General features: G+C 30.4%; 1 protein-coding gene across 3 annotated transcripts in view; it reads right to left on the bottom strand.

Moving 5' to 3' along the window:
• Positions 1 to 10683: 10683 nt before the first annotated feature.
• LOC130903759 (glucose transporter type 1) overlaps positions 10684 to 25100 on the bottom strand; it is a 555907-nt gene continuing 541490 nt past the window's right edge. For 2 of the 3 annotated variants that reach the window (XM_057816014.1, XM_057816019.1), the window contains 3 exons: positions 21962 to 22059; positions 16843 to 16923; positions 10684 to 12103 (listed from right to left, as the gene is read on the bottom strand). In XM_057816014.1, coding sequence (XP_057671997.1) covers positions 12009 to 12103; positions 16843 to 16923; positions 21962 to 22059 — 274 coding nt within the window. In that variant the 3' untranslated portion in view covers positions 10684 to 12008. The remainder of the gene's footprint in view (positions 12104 to 16842; positions 16924 to 21961; positions 22060 to 25100) is intronic. The other variant, XM_057816020.1, reaches the window with a different exon arrangement.

Here is a 25100-nt window from a genome sequence, read left to right as displayed (position 1 = left end):
AACATCACTTTTTAAATTTCTTTAATTTTTTATTTTTTAAACGTTTCAAAATATTTGAAAAAAGACTGATATAAGTCGAAACGTCAATTTTTATCTTTCTTTTAAAAAATTATTAAAAAAAAAGAAACCTAAAATCAATATCATTTAGAACAATGAATTTTAGAGATAATACCTTTTGAAATCAACTTCCTTTCACTATTATTCCCATAACCACCTATCATAATTTCTGCTGATTATTTCAATATTACTACTGATGAAATTAAGTAATGAATTAGGAATTTACTATTTAAATATAAATAATAAATACATAAGCAACAATTCATATTGTTAACTAAATTCGTATTATTGTTGGCTTATCTAGAGAATTTTTGCTATTTGTTTAACATTTGAAAAAGTCAAGATTAATAATATTATCATTTTATTGACGGTATTTTGCAAAATAATAAATTAAAGTTAGGTAGTTCAAAAATTTAACAAAAAAATATTAAGCATTGCGTACTGAACACTATTCACTACAGTCACTACACTAACACTTGCAATTACACTATGTGCGTTTATGTAACTAAGATATCGTCTTCAGAAACTAACTGGTCATACTAGGTGATTGAAAAGCGCATCAGACTGTGTTAGTGCAGTAGTAGAAATGAATAGTGTATTCAGTATGAACTACTAGCCTAAATTTATCTGTTTCGTTTACATTAAGAAATATGTGTGGACAGTTTTAGCTTTTTAATAATTCTTTGAATTGAAGGCACAAGCAGTTCCTCCCCATACATTCCCTTACTATATATTTCTCGGCAAACATATATAAAATTGAAGTAATAAAAATAAAATAAATTTATTCTTTTTGATTTTAGGTCACTTGTATTTTGAAATTAATTTAATTAAATGATAAAAATTGACGTTTTGACTTCTTTCAGTCTTTCAAAATATTTCGAAATTATTAGAAAAAATTTCATTTCAAAACAGAAGACACCCAAAATAAAAAAATATTCATAAGAATAAACATATGTAAAAGGTCTAAGAAATAATAAATTGAAGAATTACATAAATTCTACATACATCAATCCATTGGAGAGCATCAAACAATTCAACTATTTAAAGATGTAGTGATATCGGGGTACTATTTGATCTCCAAGTAGCTTCAAAAACAGGATTTCGCTTAAGATTTATGTATCGAAATTGCAAACGACAAATAGAGAAACTCTAAATTTGAAATGTAGTTATTTTCAGTACAGTTTAAAAATTACTATGGAATGTATTGAGTGAACTAAGATGAGAAGGCTATGGAACAAGTTATATTATTACTTTGATCCAAGCCAAGCAGCTAGAAAATATGTAATTCCTACTACTTATTTGATTGAAGTCTGCAAAGAAGTAGTAAACAACTAAAAACGCAATTGGTAAACAGAGCCTTTTATAATATCACTGATTCAGTTGTTCTTGTGCTTACAATGCTATTTCAATGTTTTTGAAAATCAGATTATAATATGAATAGGTTTCAGAAAATAAATATCAATAATTGAATTTTTTGGGAAAATAAAATTTTCTAATCATTAATAATAATTTTTAAATCTAGTTATACTTGATATCTCCAATTGAGTTTTGACTTTCCATTCTATCGTTAATCTTGATAACATGATTAGTTATGAAGAAATTGTTTACTATCCATAACTTTTCCAATTGAGGTTTCAGAAAGTATATATTTAATAACTTTGCAAATCCTTTCCATTTTTTTGTGAATATTACGAACAATTTTAAAGCAAAATATTCATAAATTATTACTATCTCGCGTTTAATTATTTTCTTTTTCGATTTATTGGAAAGTTCGTTTGATTTATTTGTTAAACACTAAATATAACGAGTCCATTATGTAGTCTCTCGCGGCGGGAACTTCCATTTTTCTCTGACGTCACTTCCGGCATCAGAACTGTGGAAAATCAGCAAAAAATTACATTTTTGTTTTAATTATTCTAGTGAAGTCTTTTTTTAACATGCGTGAAATATAGATATGTAACCAAGCAAATTATGAAAACATATAACTTTCTAATCACCATTGAATTACTTTTATACTACTATTCATTGTTTTTAATTATTTAAACAAAATTGTTTTTGTATAAATTTCAACTACTATATTAATTATTGAACGAATAATATCATCTTTCCTGGTAGTATTTACACTGGGATATAATTCAAACAATAATTTCCTTACCTATCTATTGGGTTTTCCTCGATTATAAATCCAGAATTTGTTAACGATTTTTATTTGTGTAAAAATATCAATGGGAAACTCGATTTAGGATCATTTACATTCAAACATATATCATCAATCTGTTCATTCCTTGTGGATTATGGCTAATGCTGGTGCATTATCCTCTATTATTATCGTCTTTTGCACTTTTGCATTCTTATCTTCTATTGCTTATTATCTTATGTCTTCCTCTTTGGATACGACATCTAGATAATCATTTGTAATTTTCCAGATCAACTCCTAACTATAGTCATTTTTATGATTTAATTAATAATATAATCTTTTCATCTTCCAGTTTATCCTATATTTCTTTATTCTGTCTGTGTCACCTATATTACTGAATTCTAATCATTTCTCGTTTCAATAATTTAAAATAATTTCTTCTAATTTGTTCTGGCTATTATGATTGTTCCAATTTGTTTCAATTTATGTGATAAATATTCTTATAATCGTCTTAAAACTATTTATTTTTGCTTTTCACTTCTAAAATTGTATGATTTCGACCACAGAATTGGTTGTCCTCTAATCTGTGCTTCTTTAGTCCAAGATAATTTTATGTGTTATTGTCTTCTCTTCCTATTTACATATATTTTGTTCAGACTTCATGTATTATAACCAAATTATAGTACCTCCTTAACTATATTAATTGTTTTTTTTTTCATTTTCTTCATTATAACTGACTGTGCTAATTTATTCACCATTTTTATTCACACATTTATTCACATTTTTTCTTGTGCGAATTCACTCTTCTCTGTATCCCACTATACAAATGGTCTGTTCAATTCTAATAAGAGCAATTACATAACTAGCTATTTACTCCGTCTACTATTGAATTAGATTTATTCAGACGAAGCTGCTGCTAATTAGATCTCTATATCTTGAAGTAGATCTTTTTATTTATCCATACTCTTAAATTACAGAGATTTAGAAGAAAAGAATGGAGCTGTCGTATAGAACACTTGAGTTTTGATGATATTACGTTCCAACCTATTATAACATATGAGCATAGATGAGTTAAATTTATGAAAAATTTTAAGCCAATAAAAGAAAAACAGATTATGATCACAGTAACGTTTCACAGCGGGTTTTAGATGTTTTTTAATATCAATAAATTTTGTATGGTGGCTACTTTAACATCAATAGTACCTATTTTTTTGATAATTGAAATTTCTATTGACCAAACTGTTTTTCCATTGGCTTGCTAGACCTTTCTAGAATATTTCTTCAATGTATTATTCTTCTTATCCAGCTTATTTATTATGTTTTGAGACTTAAAAGTCTCTATTGTTTAAACTACTCTTGTTTCCCCTTCCTCTTGGTACATAAACCATACGTGTTCGATCGACTTGATAGACCATCTCCAAGCATTTATATATTCTGTTGCGTCTAAAACAGTGATCGGCAAACTTATTAGCCAAAGAGCCAAAATATGAAGATTACAAGAATTGGAAGCCAAATCGGATTGTTTAGTTAACTTCATTACACATTACGCAAGTTCTCATCAATAAGACAATTTCTCAGTTTACTCTTGGTAATGCTTATGATTGAAAGAGATTTTTCGCATATATAGTGAAACCAAAAAGGGAAAAAACAGCAAACGTGAACTTTTTCAGCTAATCGTAAGAGTCATGAATACTATTCAGAGCGTTGAAAATGGTCATGTCTTCCTTTATCAGGTCATTCAAAGCAAACCACTTGTGTTGTGAACCAAGATCACATTTTTCCTTCTCCAATATTTCCACTTCAACACAAAGACATTCGTATTTAGAATGCCAAATTTCCTTATTTTAAAATCCACCTGTCAATTTCGAGATAAGAAAATTCCAGCTCGGTTGTTATAGCATTTAGAGTATTTTTGACAAATACTGAAGTTGCTTTGCTGTTTACAAATTCTTGAAACCTCCTGAGAAATGCTTCCCTCATGTTCAAAATTATTGTTTTAAAATGGCGTTTAACAATAGAGAAATTATTTTCTTTGGGATTCTTCAGCTTGGTCGTAGAGTGAAACAATGCTTCATTTCAAAATCCTGAGCAAAATGGATAATTTCTTCTCGAAGGTTATTACATCTTCTAGGATCGAAAAAATTAAGTTTCCTTTCTCTACCTATCTTTTAACTTTTAACTAAAAAATTACGTACATTCTCCATTTATACAGGAATTTTAATTTATCAAAATATGATGTAGTTTTGTCCTCAGCACGTTTTTTTGAATGAAAATATTATTGCACCTTACGTAGATATTTGTACCAGAGCCACACTTAAGGAGACAAAGATCCACATGCGGCTCAGGAGCCGCACTTTACCGACCACTGGTCTAAAATATTCTTCGACATCTGTTATGATTATTTTTTATCTTTGTAATATATTCTTTCTTCAAACAAGGGAATAAGTGTCTTTATTATTTTATACTCTGCTATACAGGTCAGGCTATATTAATTGACCAAACGCTGTTTGTTAAGGCCGCTTGACATAATGCAATACAACGTGCAAAAAATTGCATGCAAGTCTCTGTAAACAGTAAAAGAAAACAAATTCCTAGCCTTAAATTTTAACTAATATTTTGTGCCTAGTTTAACAATGAAAATAACAAAGCTAAGTTTTACGAAAGTTAGCTGATCTGTTAAGTCAAAGTAACTAGATTTAAACTTGCATGCAATAAAAATGGCACAAAACCGATAATGTCAAGATCTTGGATGAAACAATCAGATGAACTTCATCTGCGCATGCTTTTGATCAAGAAATATTGCGCATTGCATTGCACGTTGTCTTGCATCATGTCAATCGGCTTTTAGAATGTTTTCTACCTATTTTCATAGTATTGTAATACTAGAGAAGTACTATCATTGAATCGGTTTTTGAAATTATAACACTGACTTATCTTAACTGTTATCATATCAATAAAAATAAGGCAGAAAATTAGAGCAGCTCAGTGAGGTGACAGAAAAAGTACTTCTGTATGCCGCTTGACATGATGCAAGACAACGTGCAATGCAATACAAGACGCAATATTTCTTGATCAAAAGCATGCGCAAATGAAGTTCAGCTAATTATTCTCTCTCTTACTTGCAACATTATTGGTTTGATGCCATTTTTATTGCGTGTACGTTGCAATCCTGAGGAGAAATGAGTTTCTGATCCGCTAATACTACGTATCTCACCAAGGATTTCTTAGTTATCTTACGTTTTAATTTCCTTAGAAGTTTTTCAAATGTTTCTTCATCCATTCTTAATTAATTTTTGTATGTTTTCTCGTCTAATTCTATAGCTAAACTCATGATTCTCCTTGTTCTATCTAGCCAGGGCCTAGCCAACCATCGCCTGGGTGCTCTTTTCTATCCATCAGACCACTTTTTTCTTGTATACTTTGCCTAGTATTCTCAATTCCATTTTTAAACCACACACAAATATCAAATAAAATGCAATATATTGACTTTGCAATAAATAGCATGCAATTTATTGCATGGTGTCTTGCAACATGTCAAGCAGCCTTAGCACCGAGGAGGATCATTTCAATATTTTATCAATTTTAAATGGTTGTATTGGAAACAGCATGTAAAGGAATGCAGAATATGTTTTTTAGAGGAATATTCTGATTAAATATTATTTAACTAGCAGAACTAGGAGTTCCAGATTACAGATCTCTTTGTTAAGGTATTTTTAATAATTAGACGGATTTTGGCACGGGTTTTTAGTAGTGATTGATAAGATGATAAGAAACTGAATAGATTAACACGAAAAAATTCTATAATTTACCAGACCTATAAAAATATAACCAAATAAATTCTGTAACTTCCGCAAGAATATTTCCTTTTGATATTTTGATATTTCAAAAGACTAATATATTCTACACCATCATGCTTTCATATAATCAATGAAATTCTCTCCAAAGTAATTTGATATAAGTGATTGATACAACAAAATTGGAAAAATTCTTGGTTTCAAGAAATGTGTTTATATTTTCTAGTATGTATATCAATTTTATATGTCTTCGAGAATGTTACAATCTGTATTTCGTTCAAGCATGGTTACCTTATTTATATTTCATTAAATAAATGTTTAAATAATTATGTAATAGTGAAAAATCTTAAATATATTGCATCATCCTGATATTTTAGAAATCTTACACATGGAATAATAATAATGGTGGCCGCACTATTCAAAAATTGAGCACCTGTTCACCAGTCACAAAAATTCCAAACATAAAAAAAGTAATCAAACTATTCGATCATTTTCTACTTACACAAACTCTAAAAATGTTTATAAACGTAAAAATCACATATGCTTTCTATACAAAATGTTATAATGTCAATTTACATTTTTTATCAGGGTACGTCATGCTTGTCCATATGGATGCTCGGGTTGGCAGTGGGACATTTTAGAATATAAACCACGACATATGGACAAGTATGAAGTAATATCGTCAAATCAGTTTTGTATAATTGTGTTCCATCCACTTGAGAAACAGATTATAAAAAAAAAACTCACGACGATCATGACATCTAATGTTTAAATATGGATATTTCAAATTAATTTTCAGACGATTACATTGAAAAAATATAAGCAGGAAAAGGATTCAGCGGGTAAAGAGAAGAACGAGGCTTGGTCAATTAGTGCGTGACCACACTCCACAAGCATGGAAGATGCCAATCGTCATGGAAAGTTCACTATATGGTGTAGGCCGATTGGACATTATAAGTGCGTGAGATCAGAGAAGTCACACAGCTCTATGTTTAATGATCACTTTGGTATGATAAAGTTTTGCGCGAGTACAGTGCCGCGTTTATTGAAGAACGTAACTGTAACAACTACTCAGAAGTGCATTATTTTGTTTCTCTATACAAAACGTGATAAAGACACCCAAGAAGGTTGTTTGTTTAATATTATGCCAAATTATTAGAATTATTTGATGAGAGTTTAGCGGTTGTTTTGTACCAGATCTGCGCAAGTTTCTGTATAAGCATGAATTAGCCTACGGCTTGTTGACCTGGCTTATTGACATATGAATTACTGAAATTTTAAGACAAATCGGCAATTATTAGGCAGTATAAACATAAAAATTAATGTTGTTTAATATTTATATTAAAATGAATATTAAATGAATTTGAGAATGATAAATATTTTATTATAACAAATCATCAAGAATAGTTGGGAAAACAAAAAAAAAATGGAACAAGTAGAGTGTTATTGGGAGGCTAGTGAGAAAAAACTTTTTGTAGACTTTTAATATTGGATTACACTTGAATAGTGAAACTGTGATAAATTATCTGAGTATCGCGGAATAGGAGCAGATACCTTTGTTTTGGAAAGAATCAAAGGTTCAGTCTTTCCTATTAGTTTTTAGATGATGGCACATACATCACAGTTAATTTTAAATATACACATTCTTAATTTGAAGCAAGATATATTTATAAAATTGTAATATATAGTTTCATAGTTATACAAATGCAGATATCATTAGGACATTAAGTCAATTACTTGAAAACTGATGTGACGATATGGAGAATGGAATATAGTAACATTGTTTAAAAATATTTCAAACTATAAAAATTGTGTGTAAATGCGAGAGCGTGCTTCTAAAAATTTATACACGATCACGGCACGTTATCCTTGGAACAAAATACACAGAAGAATGCACCTACATTGTCTACATAACTATTTTTATCTTATATATATATTGGGAACGTGGCGGCAATGAAACACCAAAGTGGACTAACTTTAATATATTTTCCGAGTTTTCGAATACTTATGTATTCATCGTCTGGGATAGAACTTATGGTCAAATACAATATAAGAAATATTTATAAATGTATACATTGGATAAAATTTCACTTACAATAATTAATTATCCATAAATTAACCAATCAATATTGAACATCATTCACTACAACTTATCCTTATCTAACCTATAAAAATTCTACGTCACTCATAATCTAACCAATTAAAAATTCATATGGTAACCAGAATCAATATTTCTATCAACTTGAATATTGTATTTTAAAACCTAAGAATTTAAAAAATTTTACAAGATTTAATACAATTCAGAACCACCGAAAATCTTAATTAATTATTGTAAGTAAAATTTTTTATTGTTATACATTTAAACATATTTCTTATATGTATTTGATCATAATTCCAATCCCAGACGATGAATACATAAGTATTCGAAAGCTCGAAAATAAATTAAAGTTAGTCCACTTTGGTGTTTCATTGCCACGTTCGCAATAAGAAACCGCTTATAATATAGCTGGCAAAGAGGTATTTTTCGACACGTAGCAAAAGTCTGTTTGTAGTAATTTTATAGAGAAATTTCTGAAAACTTTGTCGCCGTTATAAATAATTCTGTTAAATGAATAATTGTAAATGATTATTTCTTTAACGTTTGCACTAAATTATCAATGTTAAATGCAAATATAGAATCAGCAAATGAGTAAATACTAAGTACTAAGTAATTATAAGACGCCATTCAAATTTGAAATTGTTATATCAATGGATTTTCTCATTTCTTTCTTTTTCTCATCTTTATTTTTTAATTGAAATAGTTCGTTGATAGTATACATATAAATATTCAAAAAGTTTCTACTGATAATTCTTCATGTTAAAAATATCGCTACTTCTCATTACAAATGTTTCATTTCTTTGTAATACTTTTTCTATTTTTATGAATTTCATAAAAATTTGGCTGGAAACGGGAAACTACCAGACGATAATTCGTAGAAATAATGCAGGAATAAATTATCAAGTTTAGAATTAAGGGGGAAATGAAGTATTTTACGACATCATGAATATATTTAAAAATAAGCGTATAAGTGAGAACATCAGAATATGAAACGATATTGAATATTGTGAGAAAGGAGCTAAATCAACGGATTTTGTTAAAAAATTAAGGAAAACAGTTATAATTATTTGAAGATTTATAATCGATTATAAAATTAGACATCTATTAAATAGAGAAAACATTGTAAGAAGATTTAATTCATAAAAGATTGGAAACTACTGAGGCCAAAAGGTTGATCAAAAACTGTGGAAGCAAAATATGTGGATTGGTTTATCACGTAGCTGAACTGAATGAGAGGTAAAATAACTCTAGTTTATCTATAAAACTATAATTTATGATTATAGATTTAAGTACGTTAACTGAAAAAAATGAGAGCCATGTTATTAGATTGTCAGTTTATTCAATCAAATTTTTTCAGTGTTTAAACAAGTAAATTTATGTATCAAATGATCTAACTAGTAATAGTTGGTGTAGAAGTATTTTGCTTAGATTGGTTTACTAGATAATTTAAGAGCTGATCAATAAAAAAGAAAAACAATAGATTCATATTCATTAAGCTCTTCATAAATCACTTCTGGCTCTTTGTTGTTGTTTTTTTTTTCAGAAACAATAAGATAACTTTGTACTCTGGATGGTGCACTTTCGATAATAACGGGAAGACAAAGCTCTTTTAACAACAAAATGGTAGATGTCCTTTTCCGCAAAATAAAACTCATACATCAACACCACAGATATTTATGATCTTTCACTACTCATTAAGTATTGGCCTATTCACCCTGAACCGGTAGAAATTTCCACGATGCCGTTTTTGCTCCTCCCCCTTTTTATTTGCGGGCTTCGTGTTGTGTTCAAGATTATTGGTCCAGAAATTCATTTAATTGAAAATTTGAATTATGTTTATAAATCCGTTGTACTTCGCCATATTAGCACTCCATGTGAGGTGTTATAATTTATAGAATTCACATTTTATGTAGTTCAGTCTAGTTTTATCCTCAAATTTCTTTGTCGAACTACTGTTGTATAGATTTAAGTTTTACTCATTATCTTTCTATGTATTTGTTTATAACCCAGAAGTTAATTCCTCCTTCATTTCCTTTCCGTTGTTTCCACTTAAATTGATTTTCAATATTGTAAATGTTCTCTTTTTGTATTTTCCCATATAATTCAATGGTGAATATATGATCTTTGTTACTTTATTAGCTTTATAGATCTTAGGTCGTTATACTTTTCACTCCTTTCCTAATTATCATCTTGTGTTATCATCTTTTGTACTAATAACCTATCAGAATAAGAAGAAAAAACGTTTAACTGAATAGAAATACTGCTCACTGACTACCCAATAGTACAAAACATTCATGATATGATAGTTCAGCTTGATCATGATCTCAAGACGTACTACAAAAACCTCATGGGTACATCAATCTTGTCGCGATATTTGGAGTAAGACTACTGCCAAAATTGTCACGTTCCTGTGAGTGTCGCGGACATCTTCACTGAGTCTAGACATATTCTAACGCATACCATCAGTTTAAACTGAAACCCAACCTCAAGGTTAGGTTAGGACAGAAATCAAGAAAGTCCTGGAGTTACAAGCTGTTTTGATATAATTAACGTATTATAATAGACTTTGTAATAGTTCTTCATTTAATTTATGTATCTTTTGTTTGTTTTTGTGTGCCAATGACCAATGTTAGGATTACTCATAAATACTTAAATACTGTTAAGTTTTAAACCAGAAATTCATGACTTATTCTGAAATAATTTATATAACGAAAAGTGTCGGATAGAAATTTACCACATTTTGATTGATAATATATTAGAAACAATTATTTTCTTGGAATATAATATACTTTTAAAAATAGTTACATACAGTAAATATCGAAAAAGCTACTATAATCTAGGAAACAAAAAGATAATAATGTAGGTGCATGCTTTTAATAAAAGTTGTAGAAAAATAAATAAATGATTTGTGCAGTTTCTTCTCTTTCGATAAGGGTAGTATATTTCGCACTTTGGGAAAAGGACAGTTTTAAACTCGCTAAAAATAACGAGATTTCAGTCGAGAGAAGAACCAAGGAGATAAAAAATTTTAATTGGCTATAGTCTTTTGAAAAATTTTCTATTTATCATACAATTCTCTCGGCTAATATAAAGCATTATCTTCGGGCCACCTCTTTTTTTTTTCTTTCTTGGTAAATAGTCTGCAAAAAACTCTTTACGGCACTGGCGGCAATTCACTTCATTTTTAATCGGATTAACTGAGCATTTTAAGGCCATTTTAAAACCTTGGAAGAGAAGTTTTTAAGTTTATTTTGTCACGTAGTCGTCGGAGCACTACCGAATAAATTTTAAAACTTTTCAACTGATCCTTGTAATACTTAGATATCCGAAACAGAAATTATATCACAAAAACTTTACTCTCTTATTGGAAGATTGGTTAATGTCCAAATTAGATGTTATAAATTCTAGTTATATTAATTGAATTTGAACTTAAGTGATCTACTTTTCGTTTGGAATTCATCACGTCAAACACAAAATTTCAAGATAATATCCAATCAATCTAACTGAGCGTCGAAATTTGAATCATCTAATTTGCGATATTTCCAATTTTCCTCCATTCAATGTCACAAATGGTTAATTGACAAATATTCAGGTGAGTATAAGAATTTGCTTGAGAATTACTTATAACGTTCACAGGGAACAGTTGATAATTTTTTGATTTATATGTACGAGGGTTATTTAATGATTTCAGAACGAATACGCGTAACTTTTCTCTTAAAAATTGAAATGTTTCCAAACCGCATATTCAATCACTCGGGCAGTGGTGGCGTTAATGTCGGTGGGGTCTCTTGAAGCTGTGGCGAAGGAAAGTGGCACAAGCTCTACTTCTCTGCGCTATTATTTCCACTAGATGATCTTCCAGTACTAAAAGGGGCGTCATTGGCAGGCTGAAGGTGGTGGCGATGCTGAGACTATCCCATTGTCAAACGGCGCTGTTGGGAAATCTCGGAGGTGGCAGTGGGGGTGGAGGTCGGTTGCTTGCATTCTCACCAGTACGGGATGAATGATCAGAGCCGGCTGCATATAATCATAAGACATATATTTTGTTAAAACCTTGCATTATTAATTAAGCTCGGAATATTCGATAAAAGACAAAAATAAAGTTAAGCAATTTATACAAAAAAAAATACTATAACAAATATATTCTTGGTGACAACAATATTGTGAGAAAGAAAATTGGACATGCGTTGTTAAATGTATGAGCTAGACTACTTTATAACTATATAGCTCTAATACTGGTTCTAGGAATTTAAATGATCATACTTCATTTTGAGCTATATAATATAGATTATGGAAGTATTAGATACTTAATAAGTATTATGTTCAGACCTAATTTTAATAAAGAAGATAAGAAGCTGGAATTTGTCCTTGTCATAAATTTTATGAATGTCTGAGCACGTGAGAGATAAAGAGATCTTAACTCATGTTAAGTGATCAATCTACAATCCACATGAACAAAAACACACACAAGATACAAACATAATATTCCATTTGATAAACAGTTGAATAAAACAAATTACGTTAAAAATGGAGACTTGTATGAAATTAAGACAATGCTGGTTCCGTTCAGTCTATTAGAATATATATTTACCAAGACCTTCTACTTGAATAGATATTCATATTATTAATGAATAACTCATTTCTCGAAATTTTATGCTCACTATCATCTCGATAATTTCGCATATAGCATTTGTCGGCAACGAAATTGCCTATCGCCTCACAAAAAAGCTGTCCCTATATAACCATATAGTATTTCTAAACGTTAAAACATTTTGTCCATCGATGGTTTAAGATCTTGAGGCGTGAGGTTTTGTGATTGTTGAAATGGAGCATCTGTGACTGGGTGCGTTGTACTGATGCAAAAGAACACATTACTGCAACTTTTCTTGGCACATCACTTAATTTTGGAACTAAATCGTACAAGAAAATGTTCTTTATCTTATCTACTTTGTATCAAACGACGACAGCAAATATCTTTTCGACATTGCTAAAGAGCAACTGTTAACATTCGTGCAGCAATTTTTTATATTTATACAGATCACACCAACAAAAACTCATTAACTGATCCTCGGCGTTTTTGTCACTTCTCTGGAACCGTTATTCACGGTCAACTGTTGTCGGTATCCCTTCAGACAAAATGTGAACATCGCGATAGTCGACATGTCAAACATATAGTTCGGTAATCCCACTAATCCTAAACCAAAAATGTTTATTTGCTCTAAGATGTTGAGTATTAGACAAATTATGAATCTAATTTAAATGGAACTAACTATTAACAATTATTTTGTATCAACTATTATTCGTGCTTATTGTTTCAGCTCTTACATGCACGTTAAGCTTAAAAAAACAAAATATATATCAAACTGTATCAATTATCATGACAAGATATTAAGTTTTGGAAATGTTAAACTTAAACGAAAAAAATTATAATTCCATATAGCTCAATACAGATCTATAACTGAAAAAGTCGAATAAATAATACTAATTTTTCGTCTGATTGGATATCAAAATGAATATTAGAACAAAAATACCAAACCAATCGAAAAAATGATTATTTCTCCACTTTTTATTGAGAAAAGTGAGGTTGTTTGAAATGATTGTAAAAAAAATTTTCTAAACTCATGCAACTCACCTTGAATAATTCTAATTATAGAACAATCTAACTAAAAGAATGTGAAAAGAAACATATTCATTGATTAACTTGTTAACCGTAAATAAACTCAAAAATTCAATTATATGAAACCCTGAAAAATCGTAGTGATAAGCATTTTATAATGGTTAGATCATGTGCTTGTGTGAGGTGGTTGTGCTTGAATTATTAAATGTCTCGTTGTTTCAATTATCATTAGAAATACAAAAATAGGCTGGCATCCAGAAGATTAAGATTAAACTATAGCTTCTCTATTAGCTCAATTTTTCTGTCTTTTATTTCTATGCTGGAATAGGTGAGTATTATATACAATATCGAATATTTTTTTCCAACAATTGCTTAGACGATTAGAAATATATAAAGTACTCTAAAATAGCTTCAATCTTGAAAATTGTTAAACAGTACACCCTGTATATATTTCCAAATTTTCATTGTCATACTACAAATATAGTTTCACTAATTGATCTCAGCATGGATATACCGACGGCATAAACATTTATGTAAGGGAATGTTTTGAGAAAACACTCTGCAACAAAGTTTAAATAGGAGTAAACTATAGAAGAAGTGCCTATCGATAGATGGGACAGAATGTCAACCCGACAAGACCTACCTAGTTACCTTCACTATGGAAAAATTCCGATCTAAAGCCCATTAGTTTGGACTAGCAAGTCATTAAGTGAGAAGCAGGGGGAAAATACCTGGGACTCGCCCTATATGGTAAACTTCTTTGGAACAAACTGCAGGAGAGATAACGTGTACTACGAAAGTGTACGGACCCAGAAGCAAAGACCCTGAGGCTTTGGGCAATACACAAAGCAATATATGTAATTAAAATTTGATTTTGGAAAGAAAAATCCCAAATAGAAGATTATCATCTCGTCCAATAGTCAAACACCCATCATAATTCTAAACTCCAATGTCATTGGATCCAAGCTGGTTTGGGAATACCTGAAAAAGTTAAATGTGCTGAAAAAAAAGGAGTTACCATTCAATTGATTCCGGGACTTAATGGAGAGGAGGGAAATGAAATATTAAACGGAATCGCTCAATTAAGGACGGATAACCCTTTGTAGGAGCTAAGCTCTTCTGTGTAGTAGATGACAGGACAATGAAAAATACGCTAGAAATTGGAAGAGGTAGGACAAAAATCAGTTAATGGAATAATCTAAACGAATTGGAATAGACAAATTTGGTCCTGGCAACCTATGATCAAATAAGATTGAATGCATTAATGGTAAATGATATAATTAATCGTTGAAAATTGAAGTAATAATAATCCTAAATAGAAGGGTCATTAAAAATTTATATTTGGACCTGTTATCTGTAGACTATTATTAGATCTTTGTAAAAATCATATTGATGAAATCAAAGGATCTGAATTTGTTGATATATCGAGTAGTTTCCGCAATAACAAATTCTATTGGTAACAATTTTAATGCTATTTGGTTTTAACAGGATATCAGGAATCAAACACATTAGAAGAACTGTTTTAAATTATTTCAATGAAGTTTATTTAAAACGTGGATTAGAAGAAACAGTATAGTGGTAATAAAAATAATTTCAATATCCAGTTGTTCTGCAAGAGAAACGTTCACGTAAATAGTTTCTTCAATATAACTGTATAATAAATGAATGATAGTTGTATTTGTAAATTAATAGGTTATTAAAATATAAAGATATATACAGGGTGTACTATTTGAAAGAAATTACAGGTTATTTCAGAGTAACTTCAAAAGATTTTTATTCAAAATTGTGTTTCTAACAGATATCGAACATTATCAAGTAATATTACAAACTTTATTATGCATAAGCTTCTAGGAATTTCGCTTTTCCCTAGGATTATCCTTATTAAGAATGTCCATTCATCGGAAGAAACGGTTATGTAGCCTTCTTTGATATGTATTATTTCCGACTGTTTTTTATTTCAATAATTTGATGTTAAGGAAATTGGATGCTATATACTAATATCAATATTCCTATATTGGATATTACTTAACACTATCAAATTAGTTTTTCCTGGGTTTTCCTTTTCCTATCTCTCCTTATATGTTTAAATTATATTTTTGTCATTCTTATGCGTACAAGTCATCTAAATATTTACATCTTCAAGTGAAAAATTGGAACCATATCTTGTATGAGAATCCTTAATCTTTCTCATAGTCTTTCTGTGAACTCAACTTCCGTACTTAGCTGTCAAGACTTCTGATCATAAGATGAATCATTAGTACGTCCGTTATCCTTTTCATTTTTTTATATATACAATTCCACCTAGCTCAATGTAATTTTATCATGTTCAATTGATACTGGTTGCAAGGTAAATTTTTCCAGCTTTTCTTTATGTTTGTTAAAACTAAAAATTTTATGTTGATTATTTATAATTAATTTGTCTATTTATAGTTTGAATATAGTTGAAGTTCTATCATTCCTGGAAAGCTCTTATTCATTGGGCATTCTTTTCAGGAGTTATTAATCACTTATACGAAAGTTTTTATCCTTTGATCGTGAGGAATTCAATCAGTCAAAATATAGTTGAAATTTTATTCACTTAATTACTTCGGAAATAATTAATAATAGAATGAAAGAGGGGCTCACTCACTACTGTTCTCTCACATACAGTTTAGGAGTACGAAACCCATAGGGTTGGCGGGCCGATTGGTTTTCATTCGCTGATTTTAAAAAAAATATTTTCTAGAAGTTTACAAATGATCAACTATGGAACAAATTTCTTTGACGAATGTAGGTAATGAAACGAATCAAAACATTTTTTGCAAGAATTGTGTTAAGTACAATTCGTATGGTTTTTATGCAGAATATGTACTACTTTCCTAATACACTCAATTTGTTGGTTATTTTGGAAACAATAGAGTCTTGCTGCTGTATATTCTATATCCATCAGCGCTATTTACTATAAACTGTACAATAAAAAATATATTACTTATATGTATATATTCAAATTTCCAGGTGATTCATTCTGGACGCCAGTGAATTTTAGTATAAAATCGATTACAGCGATCTCCTAGTCAAATTATAGGTTGGGGTGCACTCTGTATTTACAGTGTTTAAAAATGTGCCTGGTTGGATACTATGATTTGTTAAGATGGTATACCTGGTACTGTGGCATATGCTGAATGTCTTCTAATGGTATAAGTTGTTGTTTTGATCATTGGTCTCTCGAATGGATTTGGAACTATTGAATAAAATCATTTCAAATTATTATTTTGTATTCTGAGAACTATCGTGAAGGTTGTGTTGATTATCTAAAAGAATCTTCAGAGTTATATGTTTTTGATTCTACGGAAATACTGTATTGACGATATCATTCGAAATTAAGAAAACTATAATTCTGATAGTTTTCCTAGTTTTATTTGAATTCATTAAGCATAATCATCCGGAAGTTAACATTAATCAATAAGTATGTGGGACAAGAATTAAATGCAATTTCTAATAAGCTGAAACATGAAATTCTGTGAAAACAACTCCTAAGATTGTTAGTTTCTTCAAGATTCGGAAAGGTACAAATTTATTTATATTTGACAAAAGGGTCTTAATAAGAATATAGGAAACATTACATGTATTTTTGTCGCTTATCAAAAAACTTTGTATAAAAAGGAATTTTTAGATTATCGACATTAGACATGTTCTAGGTCAATTTTGAGTATACAGAATGTCCCATTGCATCAAATCAAGAGATTTATCGAAATTCAAACACGTTTTAAATCGATTCAAAAATATACAGAACGTCCCATAAAATAAATACGACTTCAGGGTAAGTTCCAATTCTGCAGTATCGATATCAACTTTGGAATTTTTAATGGAACACCTTATATTTAAGAAATATTTCAATTTTTATTGAAAAAAAAAATAAAGAATGAGGCTAGCATTAAATTTTTGTGATTTTCAAGTCTAGAATCATACTGGTTTTTTTTACTATATGAGCTTCGACTTTTGTAAATAACAAAATCTCATTTTTTATATAGCACACTCTGTATATTATATCTTTAGTAGAACGCGCAAAAAAATAAGAATGTCGATATTGAAGAATTTGGTCACCCTTGTACAATCTAAAAGTCAATCATTTAAAAATTCCTTCAAATACAAAGAACTTTTGTGATTAAAGTTTTTGAAAATTCTTGAAGGTTTTGACGAAAGTATATGGGTCACCTTATGTTTGACACCCTGTTGATATATCTTCCAAATTACATGCTGTAGACAAAAGACTAAAACTTGAATGGATTGGTTACATATTTTTAAGAATTTCACAAAAAATATACTCCCAAGTAGACTACCTTTGATATTATTATTTGTTCACACTATTTGTACCCCCTATAATATATACTTCAGGATATTTATGTTTATGAATCTAAGTGACCATCAATAATAAACCATAAAAATCAAACTTATCTTCCACTCAAAAACATAAAACTGTGTGTCCAACACTGACGGCACAAAAAAATTATTACAATTGATGAGCGAATAGGACAGAATTGGTTTAAAATAGCCTTAGTGGAGGTTTGACACTTGAAGATCGTTCGATATTAAAGTTTCAACGGAAGTAGTAGAAAACTAATTTTGTACCAGAACTCGTCAATTATTGCACTCCCTTGGAGATATCACACATCTCTATTTAAAATTACAAGGTAAGATCTATGAATTTTGTCGAATAGTGCCACATGAATTAAGCGAAATTCCAGCGAAATGTCGGGCAGAAGTGTGTAAGCTCATTGTCCTGTCGAAAGATGATCGTTCTATTAAACTCATTGTTGCTTGCGATGAAAAATGGATTGTGCAGAAATTTTTGACATCTAAGTCCAAAGAATAGTTTTACCTTGGGTTAAAAACATGAATTACGTGAACATTGGAAACCAACATTATATTTGCAACACCAAATAATTTTACGTCGATCCAAAAACTCTTTAATACCAATCAAAACAGTTTATTCAATTATAATTTTCTTTTCAAAGTATCAGCTTCTATACGATATTTTGGAACAATCTGATTTCTTTTGTATTCATATAGATTCAAGTGTTTTGAAGATAAAAAGCCAATTAAATCAGCTCCAAAAATATTCATACCACTGTCACTTGATAAAATTCTTTAAATTGTGTGAAATGTCAGGAGAAACTTAAAGGACAAATTGTACACTTCCGTTAAATCTTTGGATTAATCATATCTAATAATAGTGATGGTAAAAAATTCATATTAGAATCAGAAAAGATTGATGGAAAGGAATATAATTGGAATACAAAAGAAACTTTAAAATAATGATAAAAATACATGATGATGAATAAAAATACACAAAACATTCAATAGATAACTAAGTAAAAGAGGTTTAAAAAAGTGCAACTATCAATACCGATTGCGCTCTTAAACTTATTATTCCAATAATTTCGATAGTTCATTATAATTTGGTGAGATTAGAAAGTGTGGCAAAAAATCAGTGGGCTCGCCAGAATGGTATCAGCAAAACCGCCCAGAACCTTTTCATAGTGTAACTATCATATCTCTGAGGATCTGATCGACTGCTGGACACTAAGGAGATGGATGGTAACACCCCGCATGAGACAAACATAGATGAGCTTTCTGCCTCTCTTACCAATCAACTACTCCACTAATACATACTTGGATAGTTGACTGGTCATTGCCATTCTAAGGTTAACTAAGACACTATCTCCATACCAAAGGCAACACGAACGATCCGAAATGGTGCTGATATATGGAGAAGCAGCAAACTGCACTCCTTGGTATCAATGAGTGCCTAGAATCACGTTAGAGGTTCAAATTCTTGGGCAAGCCTTACAATTCGCCTAGATTAGCTTTTTTAATGACATCGATCTTTGGTAAGTTTAAGTGCAGCATAACCGGCCTATCGGAAAGTCTTTCTGCGCAACGGTCTTTGACAGTCCACTAACCCATCTATGAAGAATAAACCAGTGGAAATCATTCAATATGTAAGATCAATATACATTTTTCATTCAGATATTGTGAAATTTTTCATTTTCAATCCAAACTGTTGGTGTCAGAATGTTTTTCAAGAACAAACTGTTTGTTTAATGGTGAATGGGAATTAGCACCAGCCAGCATATATACCAATGTTGTATATAAAGGGAGAGTCATAAGGAGCTCTAGATTCATTTACCATATATATTTCTATTGGCTATAGTGATTAGAGAGATTGATTTTTCAAATTTTTTCATGATGAAATACACCACTATCAAGCATTCTAGTGGTATTAGCTAAGCTTGGAAATTTCAGGATCGGCAATAGATTAAAGGATTCATATTGAAGATTGTATCATGTATAATCATGTATAATAAGTGACTTTCAAACTACATAAATAATTACTCTCTCTTTGCATTATAGCTAAGGACAGAATCAAATTGTGTTTCAATTTCGAATTTTTAGAAAAAAAAATGCAATAGGGCATTATTTTCGATAAATAATAAAATAAATTGATTGAATAGTCATCTATGTGTATGTAAATAAAAATAACGAGCAGCATCAAAAAGTTTTAAAATCAAGATGGCATTGACCGTATGACGTTTCTTGATATTCTGTGTGTACCTACGTTACGTACTATTGTGTTAGCTTTAGTAGACCACAGAATATGCCAACATAATTTCTGTTCATGCGTTCTGTAATGGTAATGGTAGAGTTGATGCTCGGGAATATCACAGGAGATTTCCTGATCTTCTGTAACTCCTGAACTTCCAGTAATCCAACATTTGGATCAATTTTCAATTATTTGCGAGAAAATGGTACTTTTCCTAGTGGAAGAACAGAAGAACAACATGAAGATGAAGCGCAGGAAGATGATATTATCGACACTGTTACCACGAGTCGAAAACTCAATGTCACTCAAATAAAAGTAAGTAGAGTCATACAAGAACATCATCTGTAAGTGTCATATTCAAATATGTCAGCGTTTACATCCTGGAGATAAAATCTATAGGTTGTAACCATCAACCAACGCTGTAAGGGACACTATTTATAGAGACGGGATAAATAATTTCGGTAAATTACATGTTTGGGCAGGAGAAAATCCTCATACTATTCGAGAATGTCGTTCCTAGTTAAGGTTTTCGGTTAACGTGTGGATTGGTGTCATAAAATACCAATTAATAGGTCCGCACTTATTTGATGGTCCTTTAAGGGAACAGACCTATTTGGACTTTGAACAAAATATTTTGCCGAATTTGCTTGCCAACGCAAACGTTGTTATCCGAGGGATGTATTTTCAGTATGATGAAGTATCCCCTCACTTTTTACTGGAATTGAGAAAACATCTAAATAATGTTTGTGGCAATGGTAATGAGGATGTGAAGGTCCTATTTCAGAGCCTTCAATATATCCTCTCGTTTAATCTTAGGTTCTATTTCGAGAATCTACTTCAAATTATTTTTATTTTGATTATAATTCGATACAGTATATCATTTTAGTCTAAATACTCTAAATACTTTATACTAAATACTTTATAATTTGTTCGAATAAATACCTTATGTTCGATAAGATTTGTTCATTAAAAATTGAATAAAAATGCGACAACTTTGGCTCGTATGTAGTTGTCATTGGTTATTTATGTATTTTGAAAATCACTTATTATATTTGAAACAATATTATACAGTATGCAATATTCAATACGAATCCCTAAATTGATTTTTCTAAAACCGGGCCTAGAATTTCTTATTTCAGCCAATATCAGTCGAATGCTTGATAGTAGTGAACTGCATCATTGAACAATTTCAAAAATCAAATAAACAGTGTAAATACTTTAGCCATTTAAACTTTAGGTTCACAAATCACACTACAAATTAATAAAAGGAGTTGACCCTTCTTACTAACCACATGATATCGTCCCCGAGAGACTCTACGTGAGGAAGAAGTATTTAAAGTCATTAATGATTAACCCTATATATTATTTGTGGGAGTTTTCTAGTATTAACCAGAATATTCAAACGGAATGAACACACGTAACAAAAAACGGAGCAATGGATGATTTCCACTGCTGAATTATGTATAAATTTTCTCACTGTTTTCTGGTGATATCTTATATATTAAGTTGAATATAATTATCCCTATTCTTGTTATAATTTAATTGAGAACCAGTGTTATACAATCATACAAAAACGAAGAACTAAGATGCAAGAGCCAAATCAAGTCACATAAAATAAATATTCATTCAACAGCACAGAATGCAAGAAAGGCAATAACATAGTAGAAATTCTTACACGAGTCATGCTGTGTTTTTTCTTCTGCTACAACCAGACCAGCCTGCTCTGTTACTGGTAGATGCTGCTCGAATGTGTTAACGCAGTTCAACATACTCCTGAAAAATATAATTCTAATTGTCAGTTACTATAGTTATTCTACCTAAAAATTACAAGCGATAGTAAATAATAAACGATTAGAGACCGAAGCATAATGAATACATATATAGATATATGCACTCCAGTTGGTAAATATACTTTTGAACTAATCATGATACGTGGAATAATATAATCTATTTTTCATATGTATAAAATGCTGGACTAATTATAGTGGATGTCTAGAGTATGATAAAAGCTGAGTATTGTGATAAATATTTAAGTGAGGGAGATTAAGAAATGAACGTATGTTTTTGCTTTTCAAATTTTCGCGTCGTTAGGAACTAAAAACATTTCTTACTTCTATACTAGCATACACTGATTGATATGAAAATTATATATTTCAAATTCATTTTGCTAGAATAAGATACTGCATTTATTTGATAAATTTGTCAATAATATATTGTATAATTAATTGCGTGGATTATAAACTGATGAAATCTGTCGACGTTATATAATCGTTTTGGTGCTTTGTCTGATGTCCAAAAGTACATAATTCCGTAATGTCGTTTCTTTGAACTTCACATAAAATAATTATAGTCAATTTTAGTAAAGTTTCGAAGAATTTTTCAATATGTAGCGCTTGTTTTAGTGAAATTTTAAGACATGATACTAGAAAATACCATAAAATTGCATAAATATATTATAAAACAGTTTTCTGTGGTTTTTTGCAGATTGATTTTAAACAATTTACAGTAAAAAAATTTTTAATGAGAAACTAGTAAAAGCTGATAGATTGAACATTCAAAAAACAGTATATGAAGTAACGGTGAAAACAATATGGAGTACTTCTTCTTAGATGTAAGACTTATATAAAGAACTAACTGCCAAAAACAGAAATTACCAAAATTATTGTCGATTAATACACATCAGAAAGTTTAAAAAAACTATATTTTCCAATTTTGTTCAATGAAATTAACATAGCATGCATCTTTTTGCTGAGAGGAAGATTCCAAAAAGGTAATTTGATAATAATGGACGCAGTGAGTGCAATTCCATGTTTCCAATACAGCACATGTTGAGAAAAACGTACGACTGAGTATAATGGTTTAACACTGGATGAAGTATCTGTAGGTGAGTCCACAGTACGTCCTTACAAAGAATATTGAGAAAAACATCAATTACAATTATTATTGATTGACAAAAAGTAAAGAAGTGACATAAAAATGTCTAGAAGAAGTAGATCAACTGAGTAAATGGAGTCGTATCCTCAAGTTATTGGAATAGATACTGGAAAACATCTAGTCGTTCATATAGCTCCCCCATTGTAAGTATCTTGAAATGATGAGGTGCAAATTTACAGCAAATAATCTGAATCGTGAAAGTGATTCGTAAATCTAACGAAATGTTGTATATATCATGGACTAAGTTATTAATAGCGCACTCTTCTTAATGCCCAGACTGTTCACAAAATGTCCCATATAAGTTAGCAATGTGATAAAAATATAAAATTAAATAGACAAGTTTTTATTAATAATGTCCGTCATCTATTGGGCAGAAAAATTGAAAGTTGTGTTTTCATAAAATTTGTTTAATGTTGACTAGATACATTATTATCATGAAAGCAGCATACTAGGTAAATATAAATACTATTTAAGTACAAATCATACAAAACGAATATTAGTTTTCTTAAGACGAATTAGCTTTCTGTTTCAACAAAAAAGGAACATGAAATCTAATTATTATTTTGTTGTGCGAATTCTACCTAATTACAAATCATATAAAACAAATATAACCTAACCTAGTTGCAATAGCTGTAACAGAACAACTCCTGATGAACCCGATTAACACAGCTCTGTAACTCGTAGGAAACTGGCTTAAAAGCAGACATCTATAGCTAGCGTCAGAATAAACAGAAGCTGTCCTGTTGATAAATAAAAAGAAAATTGGGCAAATATGATTCAATTCAAGGTACGACTATCACTGCCAAAGATTGGCAGCTCTAGTGCATATAAGATGAAAATCCTTTTAAGCGTGGTCCATAGCAAGATATTGTATAACGCAACAGTATGGCGTACTGTCTACTTCTATCGCAAAGCTGACACATCACAGATGAAGATGGCTACCCATATAGTAGAAACCAAAGAAAAAGAGAATAGGAACTAGACATAACGGAAGACAGCCTTTACAACGAAGCAATGGGAGAGCGGATATCATTGCAAAGTGCGGGAGCCCAGGGAGGGGAGGGTTTAGTCGGTAACAGTCCGACACTATCCGACAATGACGCAAGGTATCCGTGAGGATTTTCTATATTTTCTATTTTCTTTAACCTAACCTAAGCTAATCCAACCTAACTCTGACCTAATCACACTCTCTGTGATCTCAAACTCCGGAATATCTTCAAGAGAAACAAACTTGTTTCTTGGATATAAATCCTTCAGATCACTATGTTTTGTTATCAGTTTTTAAAGATATGAGCCAGTTATTTCAATAACAGCAGCAAGCACACCACCTAATCACAACAGTTCCTTACCAATATTATAATGCCAAGACGCTATGATAAATAATGAAGTTTGAAGTATTAACTTGTCATTATTCATAGGCCCCAGGCAGTATAAATATTTCCTGGTTAATCTCTTGGTGCATAGCATATATACTCTTGTGATATTACAACCTCTTTTAATTATTTGTTGGCTATGTTATTTCTTACATACATAGTTGTAGATCAATATGGCTAAGTTTTGAAAAAACATTATAAATCATTAAGTGATACTTGAGTGTATTGAGGTATCTTTGATGTTACGTCAAATCATTCACATTCACCTTTTTATACACTATATGTATGTCATATCAATGCACTAACAAATTATGGTATATTGTTTAGTATGCATAGAAGATAACAACAAAACTCGCCAAATGAAACATATTATGTCAATTCAAAATTTCATAGCTGACCCACCAATACAAAGCCTGTTTTAAATATTGGAAATATTATTAATTTCAAAATTACTACTTTTGGTTTGCAGAAATATGATTTTTCATACGTCTACCAACCTTTAGCTTT

The sequence above is a fragment of the Diorhabda carinulata genome, chromosome 2 (assembly GCF_026250575.1).
Source record: "Diorhabda carinulata isolate Delta chromosome 2, icDioCari1.1, whole genome shotgun sequence".
NCBI lineage: Eukaryota > Metazoa > Arthropoda > Insecta > Coleoptera > Chrysomelidae > Diorhabda > Diorhabda carinulata.
This window is presented reverse-complemented; position numbering and strand designations above follow the sequence as displayed.